The 23,691-nt window shown below is 37.8% G+C and overlaps 1 protein-coding gene across 1 annotated transcript in view; it reads left to right on the top strand.

Moving 5' to 3' along the window:
* Positions 1 to 23,691, top strand: part of PFDN1 (prefoldin subunit 1) — a 63,401-nt gene that overhangs the window by 22,879 nt on the left and 16,831 nt on the right. The window contains exon 3 of the mRNA XM_081233436.1: positions 8,785 to 8,869. Coding sequence (XP_081089562.1) covers positions 8,785 to 8,869 — 85 coding nt within the window. The remainder of the gene's footprint in view (positions 1 to 8,784; positions 8,870 to 23,691) is intronic.

Here is a 23,691-nt window from a genome sequence, read left to right as displayed (position 1 = left end):
TAAATAGAATCATAATGTATGTAACCTTTTGTGTTTGTCTTCTTTGACTTAGCATAATGGTTTTGAGATTTCTCCATGTTGCTGGATGTATCAGTAATTTGTTCCTTTTTATTGCTGAATAGCATACTATTGTTTAGTTGTACCACAGTTTGTCTATTCAGTTGGTGATGGACATTGAGTTTCCAGTTTTTGGCAATTCTGAATAACACAGTCATAAATATTTGTGTGTACAGTTGTTTGCATAGACATACGTTATTTCTCTTGGGTAGATACCTAGGAGTGGGATTGCTTTGTTTTTAAGAATGACTGCTTATGTTTATAAGAAACCGCCAAACTCTTTTCCAAAGTGGCTGTACCATTTTGCAGCTATGTATGAGAGATGCAGTTGCTTTCATTTTCACCAGCACTTGGTGTTGCCTTTATTTTTGGGGTTAATTCTAGCCATTCTAATAACTGTGTAATGGTAATCTCCTTGTGGGCTTAATTTGCATTTCTCTAATCACTAATGGTGTTTAGCATTTCTTGTTTGTGATTGTTATCTCTTCTTTGATGAAATGTCTGTTTAAATCTTTTGGCTATTTTTTAAGATAAAATTAATATAACAAAATTCACTCTTTTAATAGTTTTAAAGTATACAATTTAGTGGTTTTTAGAATATTTATGAAATTGTGTAGTCATCACCACTATCTAATTTCAGAACAATATTTATCGCTGCAAAAAGTGTCCTTAGGGGCTTCCCTGGTGACGCAGTGGTTGAGAGTCCGCCTGCCCATGCAGGGGACACGGGTTCGTGCCCCGGTCCGGGAAGATCCCACATGCCGCGGAGCGGCTGGGCTCGTGAGCCATGGCCGCTGAGCCTGCGCGTCTGGAGCCTGTGCTCAGCGGCGGGAGAGGCCACAGCAGCGAGAGGCCCGCGTACCACAAAAAAAAAAAAAAAAAAAAAAAAAAAAAAAGTGTCCTTAAACCCATTAGCAGTTATTCCATAATATCCCCTTCCCCTGGCCCTAGGCAACCACTAATCATTCTGTCTGTATAGACTTGCCTTTTCTGGACATTTTATGTAAATAGAATCATACAGTTATATAGTATGTGAGTGTGTCTGTCTTCTTAGCATTATGTGTTAAAGGTTACTCCATGTTGTAGCATGTATCAGTACTTCATTCCTTTTTATTGCCAAATAATATTTCTTTGTATGGCTATACCACATTTTTTAAAATTCATTTATCAGTTGATGTGCATTTGAATTGTTTCCACTTTTTGGATATCATGAATAATCGGCTTTGAACACTTACAGTCAGGTTTTTGTGCGTGTGTGTGTTTGTGTGTGTGTGTATTCATTTTTCTTAGTTATATTTCTAGGAGTAGAATTGCTGAAGGGTAACTCGATGTTTAACCTTTTGAGGAACTGCCAGAATGTTACCCACAGTAGCTGTACCATTTTATGTATCCACCACCAATGAGGGTTCCAACTTCTCCATATGCTCTCCAACACTTGTTATTATCTGTCTTTTTGATTATTGCCACCCTTGTGGGTGTGGTCTTGCTTTTACTTGGAACCTATCTATGTCTTTTTATTTAAAGTGGATTTCTTGTGATTGCGTGTAGTTGGGTCATGCTTTTAAATTCAATCTGACAATCTTTGCCTTTCAATTGGGGTCTTTAGATCATTTACATTTCTGGTAATTAATGCTATAATTGGATTTAGATCTACCACTTTGCTGCTTGCTTTCTTTTTCTCATCTGTTCTTTATTCCATTCTCTCTTTTTCTGCCTTCTTTTAGATTAATTATGTTTTATGATCCTATTTTATCTTTACTTTTGGCTTATTAATCCTTAGTAAAAAGTTTTTTTATTTAGTGATTATCTTATTTTTTGCAATGTCTTTAGTTTATTGTAATGTACTTTTAAATAATATTACCGTTTCATCTTATTAATTTCACATCTCTACATTCTTCTTATTTATTGTTATACATTTTACGAATGTACTGAAATCCACAGTATATTGTTACTATTTTGCTTTAGATCATGAATTGGCTAGCTTTTTGTGTGTGTGTGTGCGGTACACGGGCCTCTCACTGTTGTGGCCTCTCCCGTTGCTTAGCACAGGCTCCGGACGCGCAGGCTCAGCAGCCATGGCTCACGGGCCCAGCCACTCTGCGGCATGTGGGATCTTCCTGGACCGGGGCACGAACCCGTGTCCCCTGCATCGGCAGGCAGACTCTCAACCACTGCGCCACTAGGGAAGCCCAAGCTTGTTTTTTAACGGGACATATAGTAAATATTTTTGGCTTTGCTGGCCATATGATCTCTGTCAGAGCTCTCTTAACTCTGCCATTGTTGGGAGAAAGCAGCCATAGACATTCTACAAACAAATGAGTGTGACCGATTGAGCCTGCAAGCCAGTTTGCCAACCCATGCTTTAGACAGTCAACTATCTTTTATTTTTTTGTTTACTTATTTTTAAATTTATTTAATTTTGGGCTGCATTGGGTCTTCGTTGATGCATGTGGGCTTTCTCTGGTTGTGGCGAGTGCGGGCTACTCTGTTGCGGTGTGCGGATTTCTGTTGTTGCGGAGCACAGGCTCTAGGCTCGTGGGCTTCAGTAGTTGCAGCACGCAGGCTCAGTAGTTGTGGCTCGTGGGCTCTAGAGCGCAGGCTCAGTAGTTGTGGCGCACAGGTTTAGTTGCTCTGCGGCATGTGGGATCTTCCCGGACCAGAGATCAAACCCATGTCACCTGCATTGGCAGGCAGATTCTTAACCACTGTGCCACCAGGGAAGTCCCAACTATCTTTTAAAATGATTAACAATGAGAAAAACATGTCTTTTATATTTATCTTAATTTATACTATTTCCAGTGCTTTTCATTTCTTTATAAATTGCCATAGTTATCATACTCCTTCCGCTGGAACAACTACCTTTAAAATTTCTTATATATGTTTGCTAGAATAAATTCTCTCAGCTTTTGTGTGTGTGAATTTCTCCTTCATTTTTGAAGTATATGTTCACTGTGTATGTAATGCTGGTTAATAGCTTTTGTCTGTCAGTATTTTGAAAATGTCATTCCATTGTCTTCCTTGCATAGTTTGTGACAAGAAGTTTGATGTAACTCTTATCGTTGTTTCTCTTAATGCTGTGTGTCATTTTCTGGCTGCCTTCAAGATTTTCTTTTTAGTTTTAGTTTTCAGTAATTTGGTTATGTTACATCTAGTTTTGTTTTGTTGTATTTATTTTTGTCTGGGTTTTTCTGAGTGTCTTGGAACTGTGATTTGGCTTCTTTTTTTCATTTGTTTTATAAAATTCTTGTCCATTGTCTCTTCGAATGTTTCTCCAATTTTTTTCTTCTTGTTCTGAATCTCTAATTACACATATGTTAGACAACTTAATATTGTCTCTTATGTCTTGCCCGCTGTATCCCGTTTTTGTTTTGTTTGTTTTATTGGTTTTTACACCTTTTTTTCTCTTTGTGTTTTAGTTTGATTAATTTTTATTAACCCATCTTCAGGTTTACTTGACCTTTGCCATGTATGTAATTAGGAACACTGTAAATGAAATTCTGTGCTTGAGATTTTCTAGACCATAAAATAGGTTGAATTTTTGTTTAAAAAATTATTTTTATGTTTTTTTTGGCAGTGCTGTGTGGCTTGCAGTATCTTAGTTCCCCAACCAGGGATTGAACTCGTGCCATTGGCAGTGAAAGTGTGGAGTCCTAACCAGTGAACCCCTGGGGAATTCGCTAATAGGTTGAATTTGGACCACAACCCATAAGGAAGTCACTTTATGGTTACAAATTCTTAGGGGACATTTTTGTTTTTTCATTTTGCTTACTACCAGGGTATAGATAGACAAGTTAATTTTACTGTACTGAGAGGCAAGTTGTTGTTGTTGTTGTTTTCATTTTCACTCTTAGACTGAAGGTGGAACCCTTTAATTGAGGATTCTCTTAATAACATCGTCACTTTGGATGGTGCCTAGGTTTTATCTCCTGTGTCTGTGCCAGTTTGGATACTGAAGGTCTCTAGGATTCAGCAGAATCTCTCATGGTGAAAACCAATTTATTGCTTTCTTACCTTCCACAATTTCTGATTTCACTTCATTTTGGCCCCTGTAGAATCTTTTTTTTTTCTTCCAGTTTTATTGAGATGTAATTGACAAACAGCACTGTGTAAGTTTAAGGTGCACAGCATAATGATTTGACGTGCATACATTATGAAATGTTTGTCACATAAGTTTAGTGAACATTCATCATGTCGTATAGATACACAGTTAAAGAATAGAAAAAAATATTTTTTTCCTTGTGATGAGAAGTCTTAGGATTTACTCTACAACTTCATATGTAACATACAGCAGTGGCAATTTTACTTACCATGTTTTATATTACATCCCTAGTACTTATTTGTCTTAGTGGAAGTTTGTACCTTTTGACTGCCTTTATCCAATTCCCCTTCCCTCACCCCCTGCCTATGGTAACCACAAATCTGATCTCTTTTTCTGTGAGTTGGTTTGTGTGTTTGTGTTTGAAGTGTAATTGACCTACAATACTATATTACTTCCTGTTATATAGCATAGTGATTTAGTATTTTAGTACATTTCAAAATGTATAGAAGTGTATTTGAAAATGTATTTCAAAATGATCACCATGTAAGTCTAGTTACAATTTGTCACTATACAAAGATATTACATAGTTATTGAATATATCCCCCACACTGTACATTTTATACCCTTGACTCATTTATTTTGCAACTGGAAGTTTGTACCTCTTAATCTCCCTCACCTATTTCTTTCTTCTCCTTACCCCCTTCCACTCCGGCAACCACCTGTTCGCGCTCTGTATCTATAACTGTTTCATTTTTGCTGCATTTGTTAATTTGTTTTTGTTTTTATTTTTTATTTTATTTTTTTTGTGGTACGTGGGCCTCTCACTGTTGTGGCCTCTCCTGTTACGGAGCACAGGCTCCGGACGCGCAGGCTCAGCGGCCATGGCCCACGGGCCCAGCCGCTCCATGACATGTGGGATCCTCCTGGACCGGGGCATGAACCTGTGTCCCCTGCATTGGCAGGTGGACTCTCAACCACTGAGCCACCAGGGAAGCCCTATTTTTAATTTTTTGAGGAATCTGTATACTTTTCCATAGCGGCTGCACCAATTTACATCCCCACCAACAGTGCACGAGGGTTCCCTTTTCTCCACACTGTGAAATCTTTAATTTGTGGTTGCTCAGCAAAACGTTAAAGAAAAAAAAATTTTTTTGCATTGTTCTGGATGTCTACTCTGCATAATGCCAATAATAGAAGTCTTACTCAACCTTTCACAATATGGATGTAGCATAAATTTTAATTGCTTGTTTACAAAGGGATTTAGGTTTTTGTTTTGCTAAAAAATTATGAAGTAAAAAATTTTTTTGCATGTGGATCTTTGTGTACACATGCAAGTAGTTTTCATCACCAGCTGAATGAGGCAAAGGAGCAAGATATGATCATTTTTATCTAGCCTCTTGTGTGCTGCTTAATTTGAGGATTCTTTACATGCCACTAGAATATGTTTTCATATTCTAAAAAATTTCGTACCCAAACAAAATGCATTATCATAAGCACATTGTTGTTTCTGAATAATCTATGTTCAGGTTACCATACTTTGGAAGTGTACCCCAAAAGAGCGTTGCCACTGATCCTAGATTGTGTTTTTGCAGGTGAACAACACTTTTGATATATGCTGAATCATTAGAAAATAGAAGTTATGTATCAACCTGCAGGGCAGTTCAGAACACAGCTTCTGATGTTTCTCAAATAAAGAAAACCCAAAGCCATCATAAATTATGTTTTTCAGATGGCATAATTACAAATAAATGAGGAAATGAATCAGCAGACTACATATCCTTGATAGTTTACAGTGCAGAGTCACATGGCATTGATTTCCAATGTAGAGGCCTTTTATCAATACAAAGCAGTGACTATTGTAGATTATATGATGCTGAGTATTAATAAGCATATTAATGTGCATATCATTTGTTATATGAAAATAATTTTTCATTTCATGCTTTATTTTTCCTTTGTGGCATTCTGAGCTGTAGAATCCTTTGTCTACCATTTTGGCTTTCCATAAACTATCAGGCAGGATGTCTGTGAGAGTCTCTACTTTGAGAAGTAATGTACATAATACTTATTTATCATATACCACTCATAATTACATTATCATGATATATCCTTTATCTTCAAAATAATGCCTGAGAATTCATTGTCTTTTAACACTAGAAAAAGTGTTTTCTAAAGACTTTTTCCAGAAATCCAAGTGTTTCTGGGGGCTCTTTCCAATCCTCATACAATGTATCTTTGGCATTTTAAAAATTGAGGACTAAATTTTCTGTAATTTTTTTTGGTTTGAATTTTGTCTATGTAATTATTCTTTGAGATGGACATTTGAATTTACTCCATACTCATCCTTGTTTAAAACTCTCATGGCTGAGATGTCCTCAGGCTTGTAGATTGGCCAGCTTCGATGACATCTCTCTGGCCTTTGAAGTTGGCACAGTTCAATATAGATACCTCAAGGGTGTGTGGCCATAGAAAAACATGTTTTTGTTGTTGAGTGTTCTTGCTTTCTAGTAATTTTATTTTCTGCTCAAGGGATTTAGTATCTGTTCAGATACTTTATTTTTAAAGACCACATAAGTAATGACTTGACCTCTAATCTTAACTTTGAAAATTTCCCAGACACTAATAAAGGTAATGTCTGACGACCTATTATTTGAGAATACTATTCACTGGCCAGCAATCAGTGCTATTTAAAAATGTATATTTTACTCTGAAAATTATTTCCATGGCCAAAAGGCTTTGTTAGTAAAATCGTGCATGTAATGACATAGTTTGGTGACTCTTGGGCCTAGATTTATAATACTTTTTATATGGTGTCACTGAGACTTATTACAGTTCAAAACAACTCTTCTCCTTAAATACTACACTAAATAATTCTGAGAAAAATATTCTGTAAACCATAGTCTTATCAGAAATAACACCTATCTCTTGGACTAATAATAAGAATATTTTGGACACAAAAGGTTATGTAGTAATCCTTATTTTGCATGAATGTGGTCTGTCTTAGCATTAAATGTGTGAGTAAGATTTTTGCAAAGGATCAAGTTAGTACTGAAGACTGGGATCATCTATTAAATTATCTGGACTGTCCATGTCAGGACACATGCTTAATAATTTGTGGAGTGAAAGAGAAGTTCACCAGGGGCTTCCCTGGTGGTGCAGTGGTTAAGAATCCACCTGCCAGTGCAGGGGACACGGGTTTGAGCCCTGGTCTGGGAAGATCCCACATGCTGCAAAGCAACTAAGCCCGTGCGCCACAACTACTGAGCCTGCGCTCTAGATCCTGTGAGCCACAACTACTGAAGCACGCGTGCCTAGAGCCCGTGCTCCAAACAAGAGAAGCCACTGCAATGAGAGGCCCACGCACTGCAACGAAGAGTAGCCCCTGCTTGCCGCAACTAGAGAAAGCCCGCACACAGCAACGAAGACTCAATGCAGCCAAAAATAAATAAATTAAATAAATTAAGGGGAAAAAAAGAGAGAGAGAGGTTCACCAGACTGTATTATGTGTACGCCAAGGTGTATTCATGAAGAGGAGAGAAAAATAGTTTCCTCCCAGGTGTCTGGGCAAAGCTACTTGCCCTTTTTGTTGTTTTTATCTATAATAACATACCCTAATGGTAAGAACCTACCTAGACACAGTGTTGTTTTTGTGAAGATGGTAGAGAAAACCACATATTGCTAAATTTATATGTTTCTTGTTTGGCTTTTTTGTTAAGAGATGAAGTTTAGTTTTTTGCTAAACTCTTAAGTTATGTTCAAAGAGAAGAAACAGTCTGCTTAATTAATTGTATTTTTTGTTGTTGGTCTTTTTTGGAATCTGTTATAACCCAGTTGGACAGTCCTGAAAGAGATTTGAGAAATTGAGATTTTCCCTTGCTTCCAGTGGAAGGGAAATATTTCAATTTACTTGCTTTTGGCTATAAAATAGTTTGCTCTTCCTTTGCCCACAGCAAGAATTATGAACCTAAAGTCACAAAACAGATTCAGTATTAACTTTTAAAGTTTCCCCATATTTCCACCCTCATCAATTGTAAATAATGTGCCTGAATGTAAAATGGAAAAAGTTGAAAATTTCCACTTGTGCATTTTGAGCTTTTCAGAGGTATTACACACTCTGGATATAATAATAAAAGATACTGGGCCTTATACAGCACTTTTTGTGTGAGGAACTCATATAAACACTAATGCATTGATCCTAACACAGTACTTGATTGTGACTTTAAAAGGTCATGAGTTACTGCTGTTACAAAATTTTTTTTTAAAGGTTGGAGGAGGAGCTGTAATTTACAAATATTGTTTGAAAGATATCTAGATAAAAGTTGATACAGGAAACTGAAAAATTAAAGTTATGGGGGATTTTTATTGTTTGTTAACTTTTCTTCTCGCCTACAGTAGATTTTTGTCCCTTTATGTTTTTTTTTCTTTTGTCTATGAATATACTTGAAGCCCGATTCCCTTCTTAAGACCAGAAGGCACAATTTACTTTTAAGCTTTTATTCCTTCTCAGCCAAGAAAGCTTCAACCTGTGGAGGTTTCCTGAGTTTGTCATAACATAGTAATACATTTTATTTGTTCTCAATTGGAGATCATCCTTCTAGTTTTCTTAGTTTAATATTTGTGGCATATAGTTGTTGATTTTGATGAACATAGTAGTCAAGTGGCTTAATCTTCAACTTTTTTGTGCTTTGTAGGTTTATTCTTCAATCCAAGGAGGCAATTCATAATCAGCTGTTAGAGAAACAGAAGATAGCGGAAGAAAAAATTAAAGAATTGGAAGTAAGTAAGTTTTGACTGAATACTGATAGTCGTAGTCGACTTTTAGGAAAAAAGTAATTATCGTGTCATTAAATGAAAATGTATGGCTGCCAAGGTCATGTCACATTGTTTTCATTTTTTCTAATTGTGCTAGAGCTATGAAGCAGTCTTTTTACAGCAGTGTATAAGACCAGAAAAAAGACTAATCTCTTGAAACCTTAGGGAGCTTTGGAGAAGATAGGATACTCTTAACCTGAAAGTATTTCTTCCATTGCCTTTAAGTGAACATGTCTATTCTTTAAAAATAAAATAAAAGCCCAGTGTATATTTAAACACCGTATGTTGTGGTGGATGGGCATGAGAATAGGTAATGATAATAGTAGTCAAAGGATCTAGTTATATGACTCTTTCACACATTGTAATGCTAGACAAGGACTGAGTAGTAAACTATAACTAATTAACTATCCGAAGGGTAGTGCTCCAGTGAGGAAAACAATTTTTTTTTTTTAAGCTAGGGAAAAAGATTGATAGGTAAGAGTAATAATTTAGTAAATCTTTGGAAAATTGGAGTTTATTATTACCATTTCCTTATACATTAAAACCTCAGATGAAATAGTCTTCTTGGGCTTTGGTGAATGGTCTATCCTGTATATAGTAAAAGTTGGACAGGACAAAAAACTGGTTATTATTTTTTGGGACCAAGATTTCCTGAGATGGGGGTGGATACAGTGACTTCATAGGTCACTTTATCTAATTTCTTTGAATACTATTTGAGGCAGTGGTTCAGAATCTGACTCAGCCCTCTGCTGAATTGGTGAGACACCCCCTGTAGCCTTCAGGGGATTTCTCAGGGACACTGACTTGGCATGGCTGGGGCAGCATGTTGTATCTTAGGTACTTAGGCTTATTTTTGTTTGACTACCAATGAGAATTTAAACAAACTTGATAGTGGCTTTGTAGCTCAGAAAATGTATTGTACAACAAAACAAGTAAGCAAACAAACAAACAAAAAAGAAAACTTATCCTGTAGTAACCAGGTTGTTATTATATCCTATTTTATCATTTTTGTCAGCCCAACTCTTCTAGATTGAGTTTTCCAAACAAAAATATCTTAAAAAAACTGAACGAAACTATTTCATGCAGTTTACCAAAAAAAGTGTGTTTTTGCACTTGTTGGTAAATATATCTAAAAATTGTCCTGATGAATAAGTAGCAAGATGCAAAGTAACGTGTAAATAATTCTTTTTATGGAAACAAACAAAAACCAAGATCTGTATATGAACATTGAAAATGATTTGTAGGTATATATATTAAATTAACACTGGTTACCCTAAAGAAATTAGATGGGACATGGGGATGAAATTGTTTTTTTCTTATAACCTCTGTGTTGGATAAATTGTAACAAGTATGTGTTAACTTTTTTTTTAACATCTTTATTGGAGTATAATTGCTTTACAATGGTGTGTTTCTGCTGTATAAAAAAAGTGAATCAGCTATACATATATCCCCATATCTCCTCCCTCTTGCATCTCCCTGTGTTAACTTTTATAATTTAAAAAAATCATCAAGGTAAAATTGCCACAGATGATGAGTTTAGCATACTATTCATTTCTGATGAATATTAGGAAATTCATTTTCCAAAAGTTTCCTTTCACGGAGTCTCTCAAATACTGGTAAGAGTATCCTGATATCTGTCAGGTAATAGAAGTAGATTAGCTAGCTTGTTGGTATTTGAAATGCTAATTAACAGCTACAAAAAACTAGCAGAGTTAAACTATAGCCTCTACCCTAGGAAGTTATTTTGTGTTTTTTGTTTTTAATCTTTCATCTATATACTATTTATATTATAAAAATAATTAAGTATACTATAAAAAAGAAAAACAGTCAAAAAATAAAACATGATTAAACAAAAATAATGACTTTCTCCTCTTTCTGCATACCCTCAAAATGTCACTTTTATGGTTTGATGTGTATCATTACACTTTATAAAACTTTATTTTATAAACAAGTTCATACACACATATACACACTTTTTTTAAGTAAAGAGGGATTACGCTGTATATAATGTTTTTCATCATTTGACAATTTACCTTTCCATTTTAGTAATGTAAATCTAGTTTATATTCAGTTTCTTGTTTTCCATTTATCCTACCATCATGGTTTCCTTATTACCTCAACATTCAATTATTGCATGATCCCTGCCTCTGCATTTAGTGTTCTCTCCAATACTGCCCTAACCTGTATTTTTAATGGTATCACCCACTACACACACTCTTCTCTTCCCTGAAGCAATCCTATACTTTTTGACTGCCATACCTTTATAATTTTGTTACTTCAGCCTGAAATGTATACACATGTGCACAGACCCACATGTGCATGCATGCACACATACATTGTTAGTTCCAGTGTTCAGATTTTCTGTTTCTTACTGATTTTTTTTCCTCCTTATTCAGTTAGTTATGAGAGATGTGTCAAATCTCTCTCTGATGATATTTATTAATTTCTCCTTAGTCTTTCAGTTTAGTGGACAATGGTATTTAGAAACTACTATCTGGGTGCTGTAAATGCTCATTATTACTGTATGCATAGTTGAGATGATATGTTTCATTTTGCTTTATATGTTTAGGAATTTCTCAGCTCTTTTTTTTTTTTTTTTTTTTTTTTTGCGGTATGTGGGCCTCTCATTGTTGTGGTCTCTCCCGCTGCGAAGCACAGGCTCCGGACGCGCAGGCTCAGCAGCCATGGCTCACGGGCCCAGCCGCTCCGCGGCATGTGGGATCTTCCCGGACTGGGGCACGAACCCGTGTCCCCTGCATCGGCAGGCGGACTCTCAACCACTGCGCCACCAGGGAAGCCCCTCAGCTCTTTTAAAGATAGCATTCCATTGACTTCTGTCTTCCATTGTTGCTGTTGAGAAGTTATCAGTCTGAATTTTGTTCCTTTGTCTTTTCTCTGTGGCTACTTTTAATATTGTTTTGTCGTCTTTCATGCTTTGTAGTTTCTCTGGTATATGTTTAGGTGGAGATTTAGTCTTTTTGCTTTTTTTCTTAATCATATCTGGGTTAAGTTGGGTTTTCTGAGTTTGAGGATTAGTGACTCATCAATTCTGGAAACTTCTTACTATCTCTGAATATTACTTCTTCACTGTTTTCTCTTTTAAATGGTATTTCCCTCTGGAATTTTTTTCTCACCTTTAAACCAGCTGCTTCTATCATCTGCAGTAGCATCTTAACTGGTTTTTCCACCTCCAACTTTCTCTCTTCTAATCCTTTTAACATATTGAAGCTAGAATGACCTTCTAAAATGTTAAATCTGTCGAATTGTTCCTCTGTGTAAACCCCATCATTGTTCTTAGGGTAACATTCAAGCTTTTTAACATACCTTCAAGGCTGTTTATGAAATGACTCCTGTTTCTTTCTCTCATGTCCCTCATATCCTCTTCCTTCTCTTACACTGTATGCTCCAGACGTGCAGAAATATTTTGTTTTTAGAACTTGCTGTGTTTTCTTTGTTTCTACTAGGTCTTTGCAAAAGTAATTCTCTCCACCTGGGAACTTCCTCCTTCTGCTCTTACCAGCTCTGTTAATCCTTAAGATCTTAGTTTAGGGCTACTTCTTCTGAGAAGCATTTTCTGATTTCTCAGTGTTAAATTAAGTGCTTTTCCCTTGTTCTAATTATTCTACTAGTTTCATAGCACAGTGTGAGGATTTGGGCATGTAAACTATCATCAGTTGAAGTAATTACAAATATGGTTTCCTATTACTTGGGAAGCTTGATGCAGATTCAGAGCTCTAAATAGTTTTTCCCAAGGCCTCCCAGTTATTACTCTGCCTTTCAAATATACAGTCTCTTCTTCTGGGCCCTAGTATTTCTTGTCAGTCCAGCCTATTTCATCTTATTTAACTATCATTATCATTATTAGTTTCTACCCTCAGATACCTTACAATTAAATTGAAGAGGCATAATTTATACATAACTCTGCAGACAAAGGCCAGGCTGTTTAATTTAGCACATTTTCATCTCTGATGAAGTAAGCTTTTTGGTTTGGGTACAAAGTTCTAGTTTTTGACCAGAGCTATTAACTCGGCCCCACTGTGTGTGCCTACCCACCCCCTACCAACAGTCTATATAAATGATGCTATGGATCAGTCTTTTCCATGACATAATATAGGTGCTAGTCTGATCTGAGAGCCCATCTTCATTAGTATTTTCTAGACTCCCTTTTATCCACCTCCATTCTTACTGTTTATGTTTGCCCTCTCCAGATTTTTTTCCCCAGTCCTACTAAACCTAGAATTTGTTTAGCTTTTGATAACTGTAGTGTGCTGGGTCTACATTGTCGACCAGCCTGATGTCTCACTTCCTGGCCCTTTTCTTCTTATGGAGCAGAGGTGGGGGTACTGTAATGCTGCTGTCATGTCCTCTTTTTTGGGGGCCACGTGGCGCATCATGCGAGGTGTTAGTTCCCCGACGAGGTATCGAACCTACTCCTCCTGCAGTGGAAGCATGGAGTCTTAGCCACTGGACCCCCAGGGAAGTCTCTGCCCTCATGTCTTCTTGATAGGGAGTTATATTACATACTAGAAGGGTAAAGACAAGTACCATCTTAACCTTGGGAAGATAGTCTGTCTTTTTCTTCTTAAAATTCCATATTTTACATTTTAATACCCCTATGTTGGGTTCTTCAGGCCGTAATCACTTTCCTGGGTTTGATTAGGAAGTGTTTTCATAACAGACTCATAATGTGATAGTGTTACATAGATTTTTATCTTCCCTTTATAAAGATGGTTGATCAGGTTCTGGGAGGGAATGTCACCATTTCTCCTAATGGCAATTAGCAGACCAATGATGCTAATCCGATTGAAGAGAAAAAATAAAATGACAGCTTTAGTATGATAGAGTAACCATGTTATTTACGTCATTGAGGGAATTCTTCATTTAAAAAAAATACTGATAATAATTTTAAAGAAGATGGCTGAGTATATAATACGTAATACAGTATATGTTAGAAAATGCAAAATTGTACTTTTTAAAAATGACATGAGTATAATTGGGATTTGGAATTAGGACTTCATGAGTCTCATCTGTCTTTGTAAAAATAATATTCTTTTTGAAATGTACAGCATTGCTACAAAAAGAAAGTATAGGGTTTTTTTAAGAAAATTCAACTTTAGGTAAAGTTGAGTTAAAACCTTATTGATAGATTGAAGAGATATGTATCTTCTAAAGAGTGAAAAATACATCCTATATTTTTGCTCACTTTTTTAGAGGTAAAAAGAAAATAATTACTTGTGGACTTACTTTGCAGTTGCAAAAACTTAGATTCAGCATTCAGATGAGCTAGAGCTGAATTTTTGATGTCTTGCCTTTTGAATCTCAAGTATTTGGAATCCTTGAGATAAGCTTTCGGTGGTATATTTGAACACATTTTGACCACTATTCTCCTATGTTCTCTCTCATTGAATTACTGCTTCAGGCTCATCTGCCTTCAGTTTAAAATCCCCATTATATTTTAGGCACACGCAAATACTGGTTGACCACTTTCCTTCCCCTCTTTCTCTGACGTGGTTACAACCCCTTCCACCACCCTGGTTAGCTCAGCAATGACACAATAAAAATAAGAATAAGGAAACCAGGGCATTCTGGCCTACATAATGCCACTTCTGACGCAGAATGTTACAATCCCAGGGTTGTGAAATAGCCCTCCAGCCCATGCTATAAGTAAAATCTAAGAAACTGTGAAAGTTCTGACTCTTCCACAAAAATGGCTATTATGGTCAGACGGTAGTTCCTGAAACAAGTAGGAAGACTAGTGGCAAGAAAACTGGTTAGGAGGTGCCTGTGACACTCTGCAGTTGGCTGAGTTCTGAGACTCTGATGAGAAAATGTTTTGGAGTTTCCATGATTGAGGAGATTTTACTCTGCCTAATGAGGATCATTTTTTCCATAGCATGGGTAGGCACTGGTAGGCACTTGGATGGATGTCCAGTTTTTGCCCTAAGTACCTCACTTTGGGGCTGGTACCTTTTTTAAATTTTTTTTTAAATTTATTTATCTATTTTGGCTGCATTGGGTCTTCGTTGCTGCGCGCGGGCTTTCTCTGGTTGCAGCAAGCGGGGACTACTCTTTGTTGCGGAGCACGGGCTTCTCATTGTGGTGGCTTCTCTTGTTGCAGAGCACAGACTCTAGGCGTGCGGGCTTCAGTAGTTGTGGCACGAGGGCTCAGTAGTTGTGGCTCGCGGGCTCTAGAGCGCAGGCTCAGTAGTTGTGGCGCATGGGCTCAGTTGCTCTACGGCATGTGGGATCTTCCCGGACCAGGGCTCAAACCCGTGTCCCCTGAATTGGCAGGCGGATTCTTAACCACTGCACCACCAGGGAAGCCCTGGGCTAGTACCTTTGTGTGTATGATGGGACACCCTCTTTGGACGTGATGTCAAGTGGACACTACTATATGATAAGCACTGATTCTTACTTGTGTTTTCAATGAAGAGAGAAGGGCAGGTGAGAGCAAAGCCAGTGGCAGAATGTTTTTTATTTTATATATTAAACAAGAATTACACCCAGTGGTTCATCTGCTTGCATAGCTCAAGGTTTAGAATCCATCAAAAAAATTAGTCATTTATTTATTTTGTAGTGAAATATAGCATTTACAGAAATATGTGTTAAAATACATGTAGTTTAATCAATAATTATAAAGCAAACATTTGTTACAATCATCCAAACCAAGAAATCAAAAATTGGCAGGACACCAGAGCACTGCCCCCTACCTTTGTTTCTCCCTTCCATTCCTGCCTGCTCTCCCCCTCCCTCAGGTAACCCTAACTTTTGGATAATTATTTCCTTTAGTAAAAAATATAGTTTTACTACCTATGTATATATCCCTCAAGACAGTTTTTGAACTTTATATGAACAAAATCCGTCTCCATATTTTTTGCTTTGCTTCGCTTCTTCCTCAACATTGTGTTTGTGAAGTACATTCATGTTGAGATTGTGATTTGTTCATTTTCATTGCTGTATGTATTCCATTGTATAGTTGTACCACAATTTATCTTTCCAGACAGCTCATTTTTACCCTTAAGAAGTCAAGATGTTCTCATGGAGCATTTGCACAGTTTATTTCTTAGCCTCTTGCTGAGGAGAGCTATTTTTTCAGAGACATCTCCTACTCCAACCCAGGAGAGTTTGAGTACTAGAGAGCAGTAAAGTATAAAATGTCTCTACTCTAGAAATTAGCTTGGTGATTTCCCACCTTCAGTAGTAACCAGATAGCTAGGCACCTCTGAGTGTCTTAAAAAAAAATTTTTTTTTAATAATTACAAGAGGGCTTCCCTGGTGGCACAGTGGTTGAGAGTCCACCTGCCGATGCAGGGGACACGGGTTCGTGCCCCGGTCTGGGAAGATCCCACATGCTGCGGAGCGGCTGGGCCCGTGAGCCATGGCCGCTGAGCCTGTGCGTCTGAAGCCTGTGCTCTGCAGCGGGAGAGGCCACAACAGTGAGAGGCCCGCGTACCGCAAAAAAAATAATAATAATAATAATTACAAGATTAGTAAATTAATCTCTTTTCTATGTTGTTTTGACTTTGGGAGTCTTGGGTGAGTTTCTCTTATTGTTCCATATGTTGGGATTTCACATATGAATACTTACCTCTTTATAGAGTTCATTTGTATTCTCAACATTTATAAAAAAGGATGTTTGTTTTAAAATAGTTTTTAGTTATTTAAGACTTGTCTAAAAGAGCCTGATGGTTGGAAGGCTAGGGTTATAGTGAACTATATCTATTCTCCACGTCCTGGTGTTTTAGGGCTTAATGTAGCTGTGTGATCCTCCTCTGTGACTTTCAGAGAAGAATGAGTCTGAGTAAGTCCATATATGCTCTTTTTCTGGTTGAGTATTCTTTATTGTTTATTATCAATATTATCAATATCTTGGTCAGTATATATGTGTTACAATTCAAGTGCTAATATTTGCCCAAATGTAAACTATCTATGATATATTTCATTTCCTCAGTAGAAATATTTCAGGTCTGGTAAGAACTTAGATGTAAAACAGTCCAGATAGACTTGCGCTTTATAGACAGCCTTTCTTATTTGTCTGTGAAATGCATATTACAGGTATTTTACACACACACTCCTTTGATTTGACCTGTTCACTGCTGTGTGTCTTCGTTTTGTGATTAAGATTTACAAAAGGATTTGCATTCCAGTTAGTCCAGAATTCAGCCTTTTGCATCTTGATTCAGTTATTATTTTCTTCTAGGATACACTCCGGGGGTGGCCTGATTCCCCTCCTTGGAACACTTGTCTGTAACCACACCAGACTATCCCTTTGAATGCTTCAGAGGGTTGTTGACCTCAGCCTTCGCTGCTGTATGCTTTATATGGTCTGTACTTTTCTTTGTCTAACCATAAATATTTGTCCTTAGCCTCCACCCTCCCATGCCTGAGAGTTCCTCCATTCATTTTCAGGCTGCTTAGTGAATTATTTCTTTTGATGAGTTAGAATTTGAAATTTATTTCGTGTTATTGCATGCCTCCCTGCTCTTGTAACTAGATGGTAAGGTGAAGTTAATCAGTATACTTTTCTTTACCCTAGATTCTTACTCTGATCAGTCTTTATATGACAGGTCTCTTTTAATCTGAAGTAATAGATGCTGGCCAGAAGAAATGAGTTGTTCAATACTCAGTGTGGAACAGGTCACACCTGTATTAATGAGCACACTGTAATCAGCTCAAAAGAACAAGATCCACGCTGATATTTGAACCATGAATAGAGATCTCAAAGTCTATTAGACTTATAGAAGAACATTCATTACCCTAAATTCCTAATTTAAATACTAAATTCCTAATTTAAATACCTTCTGTTGAGTTAGGAGTTCTGGATTCTAGCCCTTGCTGTACTCTAAGCCTCAGTGTCCTCATCTGTAAAACCAAGAGGGTTAGATTAGAAGATATCTAGGGTCACTTCTATTAAGTTTATCATTATAACCTTGGTCTTTTTCTGAATTGCCACTTTAGGAGCAAAACTGTCCCCTTAAAATGAAAAGATGGAGGGAGGCAAACCAAAACAAAAAAACCCCAGTTTCCTTCCTGTTTAGGTCATTACCTTAATTTATTAATTGTAATCCTATTTTTGCAGGTAAAATAAAACTAATTGTCTGCCTACAGCTTTGCCAGCTAAAATGTAATACGAGGTGACAACATCTTGTTTGATATTTTTGTAGTAGTTGCTTAAATAACTGAAATCACAGAGGTGTTTGTGTGATGGCTTAAAGGTAGTTTGTATTCGGTATCACCTGTTTTAGAGATACTTTTGGATAGAGCTGTGTAATAGCTTATTAGCTCCACATGCATAAAGTAACATACTCAGGGAGACATCATTTTATCATTTGTAGTGCTTTATCCTATAGTGTCATGTAAAATACATGATACTTAGAATAGTGGCAAAAAAAATTCAGAAAATGTTGAAAAATTATTAAATTCCCTGAGTGTACATGGACATTTATTATAAGTGGTAAATTTTATAAAATGGGTTTTAATGAATTTTAGTTAATCTGATGCAGATAGTTATACTGCTTAGGACTTTACCATTTTTATTTTACCATTTTATTCATTTTTCAAAGAATTTTTACATTATTTCATTTAAAAATAGTGTCTGTGGTTGATGCTGTCTTGCTAATTATGATTTTCTCCCACCTCACTTTGTCTTGTTTTCAAACAAATCTCTCACCTGCCACCAGTATAATAAAAATATTTGAATTCCATCACTATTCATGAGGCCATTCTTTGGGTACATACTTATCTTGTGCTGGAATTTTTCCAAAATGGACACACATGCATTGTACTCCTAACTTTTCTGTAAAACAATTTAGTTCATTTTATTCTGCTTTTGTTTTTAAGAAAACACATGAGGGTGGAACAATACTCCAGGTCAGGAAGCATTATCAGTTTCCACTGATGTTTTATATGTGCTGTGTTTTTATATGAGACTCTAAAAGCTCAAACTCTGTGATGCTATAAAGACATGGAAAATGATTCTTTCTTAGGGTTGGAGGAAGTGATGACTGGTGTTTTTTTGCTGGTAGTATCTGATAATCCCCCCTCCCTTTAGCTATTCTAGGCATGTTTAGTTGTCAGGCGTTGTCGGACTAAATTGCTAAAAATAACAAATAAGGGGGAGGCTGTTCTAAGGCCAGCTCTTGCCACTGTCTGTAATCTGTTTAATTTAGTTCCTAAGGAGAAAGGGCAAAAGGAACATGGTGCCATTCTAATTGAATGGGTTTTTTGTTTAAAGTGCTGACAAGTACATTGTTTGAGCTCTCTCTTTTCCCAAACCCCATAGGGCTCATGTGCCCACATCCACTTATAGTGGAGAGCCAGAGCTGGGGGTCTCAAAGAGCATCCTCTAATCAGTGCTTGTACTAGAGATTAACTAGGTGATTGTGGTCTTTTGCTCAAATTTAATGTGGCTTTTGACAGTGGAAATGTGCAGTTAGTTGGTGAGAGAGGGTGAGACAGAGAAGATGGTAGTTAAAATGGAGGAGTTATTGTGAGAATAAAGACAACTATTTAGTACTCTCTTCTGCCCTAACTCAGTGTTCCCAGAGAGTCAGGTTGTTTGTTAAAATTAACCACACATGTGACTTCAGTATACCTGCATGTAATTTTAACCCCCATTACCAGCATAAACCTCTATGTGGATTTGGCTCTTGACTTCCCTGCACCTTAACTTCTTCCTAATAATAGAAATAACTTTCTGTAAAATGGAGATAGCAGTCTAGTACTTGTTTGTAAAGCTGTTGAAGATCACTGAAGGGATGATTTAAATGTCCTTCCTATCCTCTGCTATGTATTTACTAGCGGTGGAGTGTGTGAAAACTGGGAGCAAATTTTCAGTTATATTTCTGGTGTTCTACATTGTGTCAACTCACCTGAAGATTTACTGATTTTTATATTCTGAAGTTGCTTATTGATTTTTGTGTCTGTAAGTCCTATCCAAAAATCCCTTGTGTAATTCTTTTGGTGGTGGTGTTGTTTTTTGTTTTTTTTGTTTTTTTGGTCTGAGCCTGGCCACTTTAGCACCAAAGGAAAAAATGGATTGCTTTTATTAGAGATTCTTGGTAAGGAGTATCTTGGGAAAGCCTGTATTAATGAAGATCCTGGTATTTACCTAAAGCTTTGGAAATTGAGCAATTGGACACTGCAGGCTTTGGGAATGCTTATTACTTGTAGGCATTTTTTAAGTCACCAACCTGCTTTATTCCCTAATTTAATGAAATACATAATCATTTTTTTTTTTTTTTTTTTTTTTTTTTTGCTGTACGCGGGCCTCTCACTGCTGTGGCCTCTCCCGTTGCGGAGAACAGGCTCCGGACACACAGGCTCCGCGCGGCCATGGCTCGCGGGCCCAGCCGCTCTGCGGCATGTGGGATCTTCCGGGATAGGGGCACGAACCCGTGTCCCCTGCATCGGCAGGCGGACTCTCAACCACTGCGCCACCAGGGAAGCCCCATAATCATTTTAACTGAACTAAAGGGTCTCAAATTATAATTTAGAGCACAGTCTTCAACAGTATCTATGCTATATAGATGATGAAGTCTTGTGATTCATGTGGAATGACATACACGGCAGCACTTAAAATCTTTACAAGTAGCTCAAGATGGATATCATTTGTGGTTGAGTTTAATCGGCTCTAGAAATTTGTAAAAAAAAAAAAAGTCACTTTCCGTTTCTGGACTTTTGGGGTTCAAACTCAGAGCCTTCATTAATGCAAACTCAGTGTCTTTCTCTCTTTAGAGAAGGTATGAGAGGGAAACAAGCTATAGGTGGTGATAGAAAACATAAGAGGAAGAAGGAGCTTCTGGTACTATAGTTGAAGCCTTAAAATGGATCAAGTTTTGAACTGAATTGTAAAATATCATTTGCCTTAATTTTTAAGGGTTGATGCTTTCAATATCAGAGGCTGAACTTTCCACTTACAACTGATTTTTCCTTCCTTTGGGGGGACTAAACAATTCTAAGATTCATGATGTGAGGCTCTGGCCAATAATGGCCAGAAGAAGTGTATGCATGTAAAAAAAAATCATTAAATGTTTGCTGGGTGTCTTGATTATACAGAGTACTTTGGGGTTTTGACTAACTATGGAGGCTTTTTGTTCTTACTTTCAATCTTATACATTAAGGAACCTACAGTCTATTGTATTTACTATGTGCCATGCACTATTATAGGCAAAGACATAATTAGCAAAGGCCCTGGTGGCCTGGAGCTTATATTCTGGAGAATGGGATATGGAGACAGATAATAAACAAATAATATAATTGATAAATGCTAAAAAGAAAAACAACAAAGGGTAAAGAGACAGAGAATGGTGAGAGTGTATAAGCTGTCTTATATAGTGTTGACAGGGAAGGTTTCTCTGATAAGGTGATATTTGAGAAGAGAGACCTGAAGGGAGTGAGCAAGCTATGTGTACCTGGGAGAAGAGGGTTCCAAGCAGAGGGAATAGCAAGTATAAAAACCTGGGGGTGAGAGCATAATTGATGAGTTGGGAGAATAGCAAGGAGGCCAGTTTAGCTGGAGCTGAGTGATCAAGAATAGTAGGAGGTGAAATCAGAGAGGTATCAGGGAATAGATTATATAGGGCTTTGTAGGCCATATTAAGGATTTTGGATTATGGTGTGAAGTTGGGAGTTTGGGGAGGGTTTTGAACAGAGGAATGACATGATCTGATTTACATTTTAAAAGGACCATTCTGGCTGCTTTGGTGAGAATAGATTATGGAGGGCAAGGGTGGAAGGAAGGAGACTTGTTAGGAGGATGTTGCATTATATCTAGGTGAGAGATTGATGTTGGCTTGCACCAGGGTGGTGGCAGTGAAGGTGATCAGAATCTGGATATATTCTAAGGTAGAGCTAAGACAATTGGGTGTAGGGATGAAAGAGAGGACTCAAAGTTTTGAACCTGTTATGAAGGAATCATACCTCCTTCCTCCCACATATATCCTTCATTCAGCTGTTGGAGAGATTTGGAATGGGTTCATGAGAGAGGAGGCATTTTAGCTGGGCCTTGAAGATCAGTTAGAATTTTGTTACATAGGGTTGGGGCAGAGGAGAGAGCATTTCAAATCAAAGAAATACTATGGACAGAAGTCTGGAAGTAGAGTGGTGGAATGAAGGGTTAAAGTGAGAAATGAGGCTGGAAAGGCCTAAGGGAAACAAGGGTAAAATGAATGAAATCAGCATTGTTTCTACTCACTTTGTATAAGTACTCCTTGTTCTGGGCAAGTAGTTATTACCAGTGCAATGCTGTTCATTCACTGTGGTTTGCACATAGCATTCCATGTGTGATGGGCTCCACAGAGATTCCAAATGTTTATGGGAACATATGTACTATTGATAATTCATAGATCAGTGTTTTCTAATCAGTTTTTAAGTTTCAAAAGTAATTTTTTTTTTTTTTTTTTTTTTTTTGCGGTACGCGGGCCTCTCACTGTTGTGGCCTCTCCCGTTGCGGAGCACAGGCTCCGGACGCGCAGGCTCAGCGGCCATGGCTCACAGGCCTAGCCGCTCTGCGGCATGTGGGATCTTCCCGGACGGGGGCACGAACCCGTGTCCCCTGCATCAGCAGGCGGACTCTCAACCACTGTGCCACCAGGGAGGCCCTCAAAAGTAATTTTATTTTATTTTATTTATTTTTATTTTTATTTATTTTTTTTGGTGGTACGCGGGCCTCTCACTGCTGTGGCCTCTCCCGTTGTGGAGCACGGGCTCTGGACACGCAGGCTCAGCAGCCATGGCTCACGGGCCCAGCCGCTCCGCGGCATGTGGGATCTTCCCGGACTGGGGCACGAACCCGTATCCCCTGCATCGGCAGGCAGACTCTCAACCACTGTGCCACCAGGGAAGCCCTCAAAAGTAATTTTAAATGCAAATTGAAAGTTTGGTTTGGGCCTTGTTATCTTTGAGGTGCTATTAGATACCCAAGTAGAGATGTTGAATAAACAGTTGGAAATATGAATCCAGATCTCCAGGCTAATGAAATAAGATTGAGAATTGTCTATAAATTGTCAGTTTAGAGGTGGCATTTAAAGTCATAGGACTGGATTAGATCAATGAAGGAGAAAAGGTAGGTACAGGAAGTATAAACAAGGTTCACAGACTGAGCCAGGGGCACTGCAGCAGGATGTAAAGGCTCTTTACAGAGGTGTGGATAGTGTGCAGTGTGAGTCCAGAGAACTGAGTGAACACCCACACGGGCAAGCCTCTGCTGTGAAGGGGCCAAGCTGAAGGGATGGGACCAACTTCCTCCATGGTTAGGAGGCTGTGCAGGCCCTTGGTTTTGTGTTGATAGCAAAGGTTGTCAGCTCAGTTAGACCTAAGTTTCAAGTGCTTTGTGGCTTTCTCTTATTAGCACTGACCTGGAGCTAGGCAGGCCTGGTCTGCTGAGGGAAGGTTTGCTTTCCCTGAGGAGGGATTGCAGAATGTAGAGACTGACATCAAGTTAATGTCAGAGCTGAGCATGCTGTCTGGGGGAACTACACTGCAGGGAGTAGTTCAACATAGTTCATTTAAAGCACAGGAGATTAGAAACCCTGCTGTGTATCTGTGGTTTCTTGAGTAAAATTTGAGGGAGGGGTTACTTAATGGGTGGAAGCAAACATGCCTACTAGAGTTGAAGGTTAAAAGTTCCCTAAAAGAATTTTATAGTAACTTGTACTTTTCACGGTTCCTTGTATACACTCACACATATGCATATACAAACATATACTTTCCTACCCTCTTTCAGTATATACTAAGAAAAGCTTCAACCTTTAGAATATTTTTTGAGTTCATCTTACAAACTCTTA

The sequence above is a fragment of the Mesoplodon bidens genome, assembly GCF_964165515.1.
Source record: "Mesoplodon bidens genome assembly, chromosome: 4".
Taxonomy (NCBI): domain Eukaryota; kingdom Metazoa; phylum Chordata; class Mammalia; order Artiodactyla; family Ziphiidae; genus Mesoplodon; species Mesoplodon bidens.
Note: the sequence above shows the minus strand (reverse complement) of the source record. Positions and strands in the feature narration are given on the sequence as shown.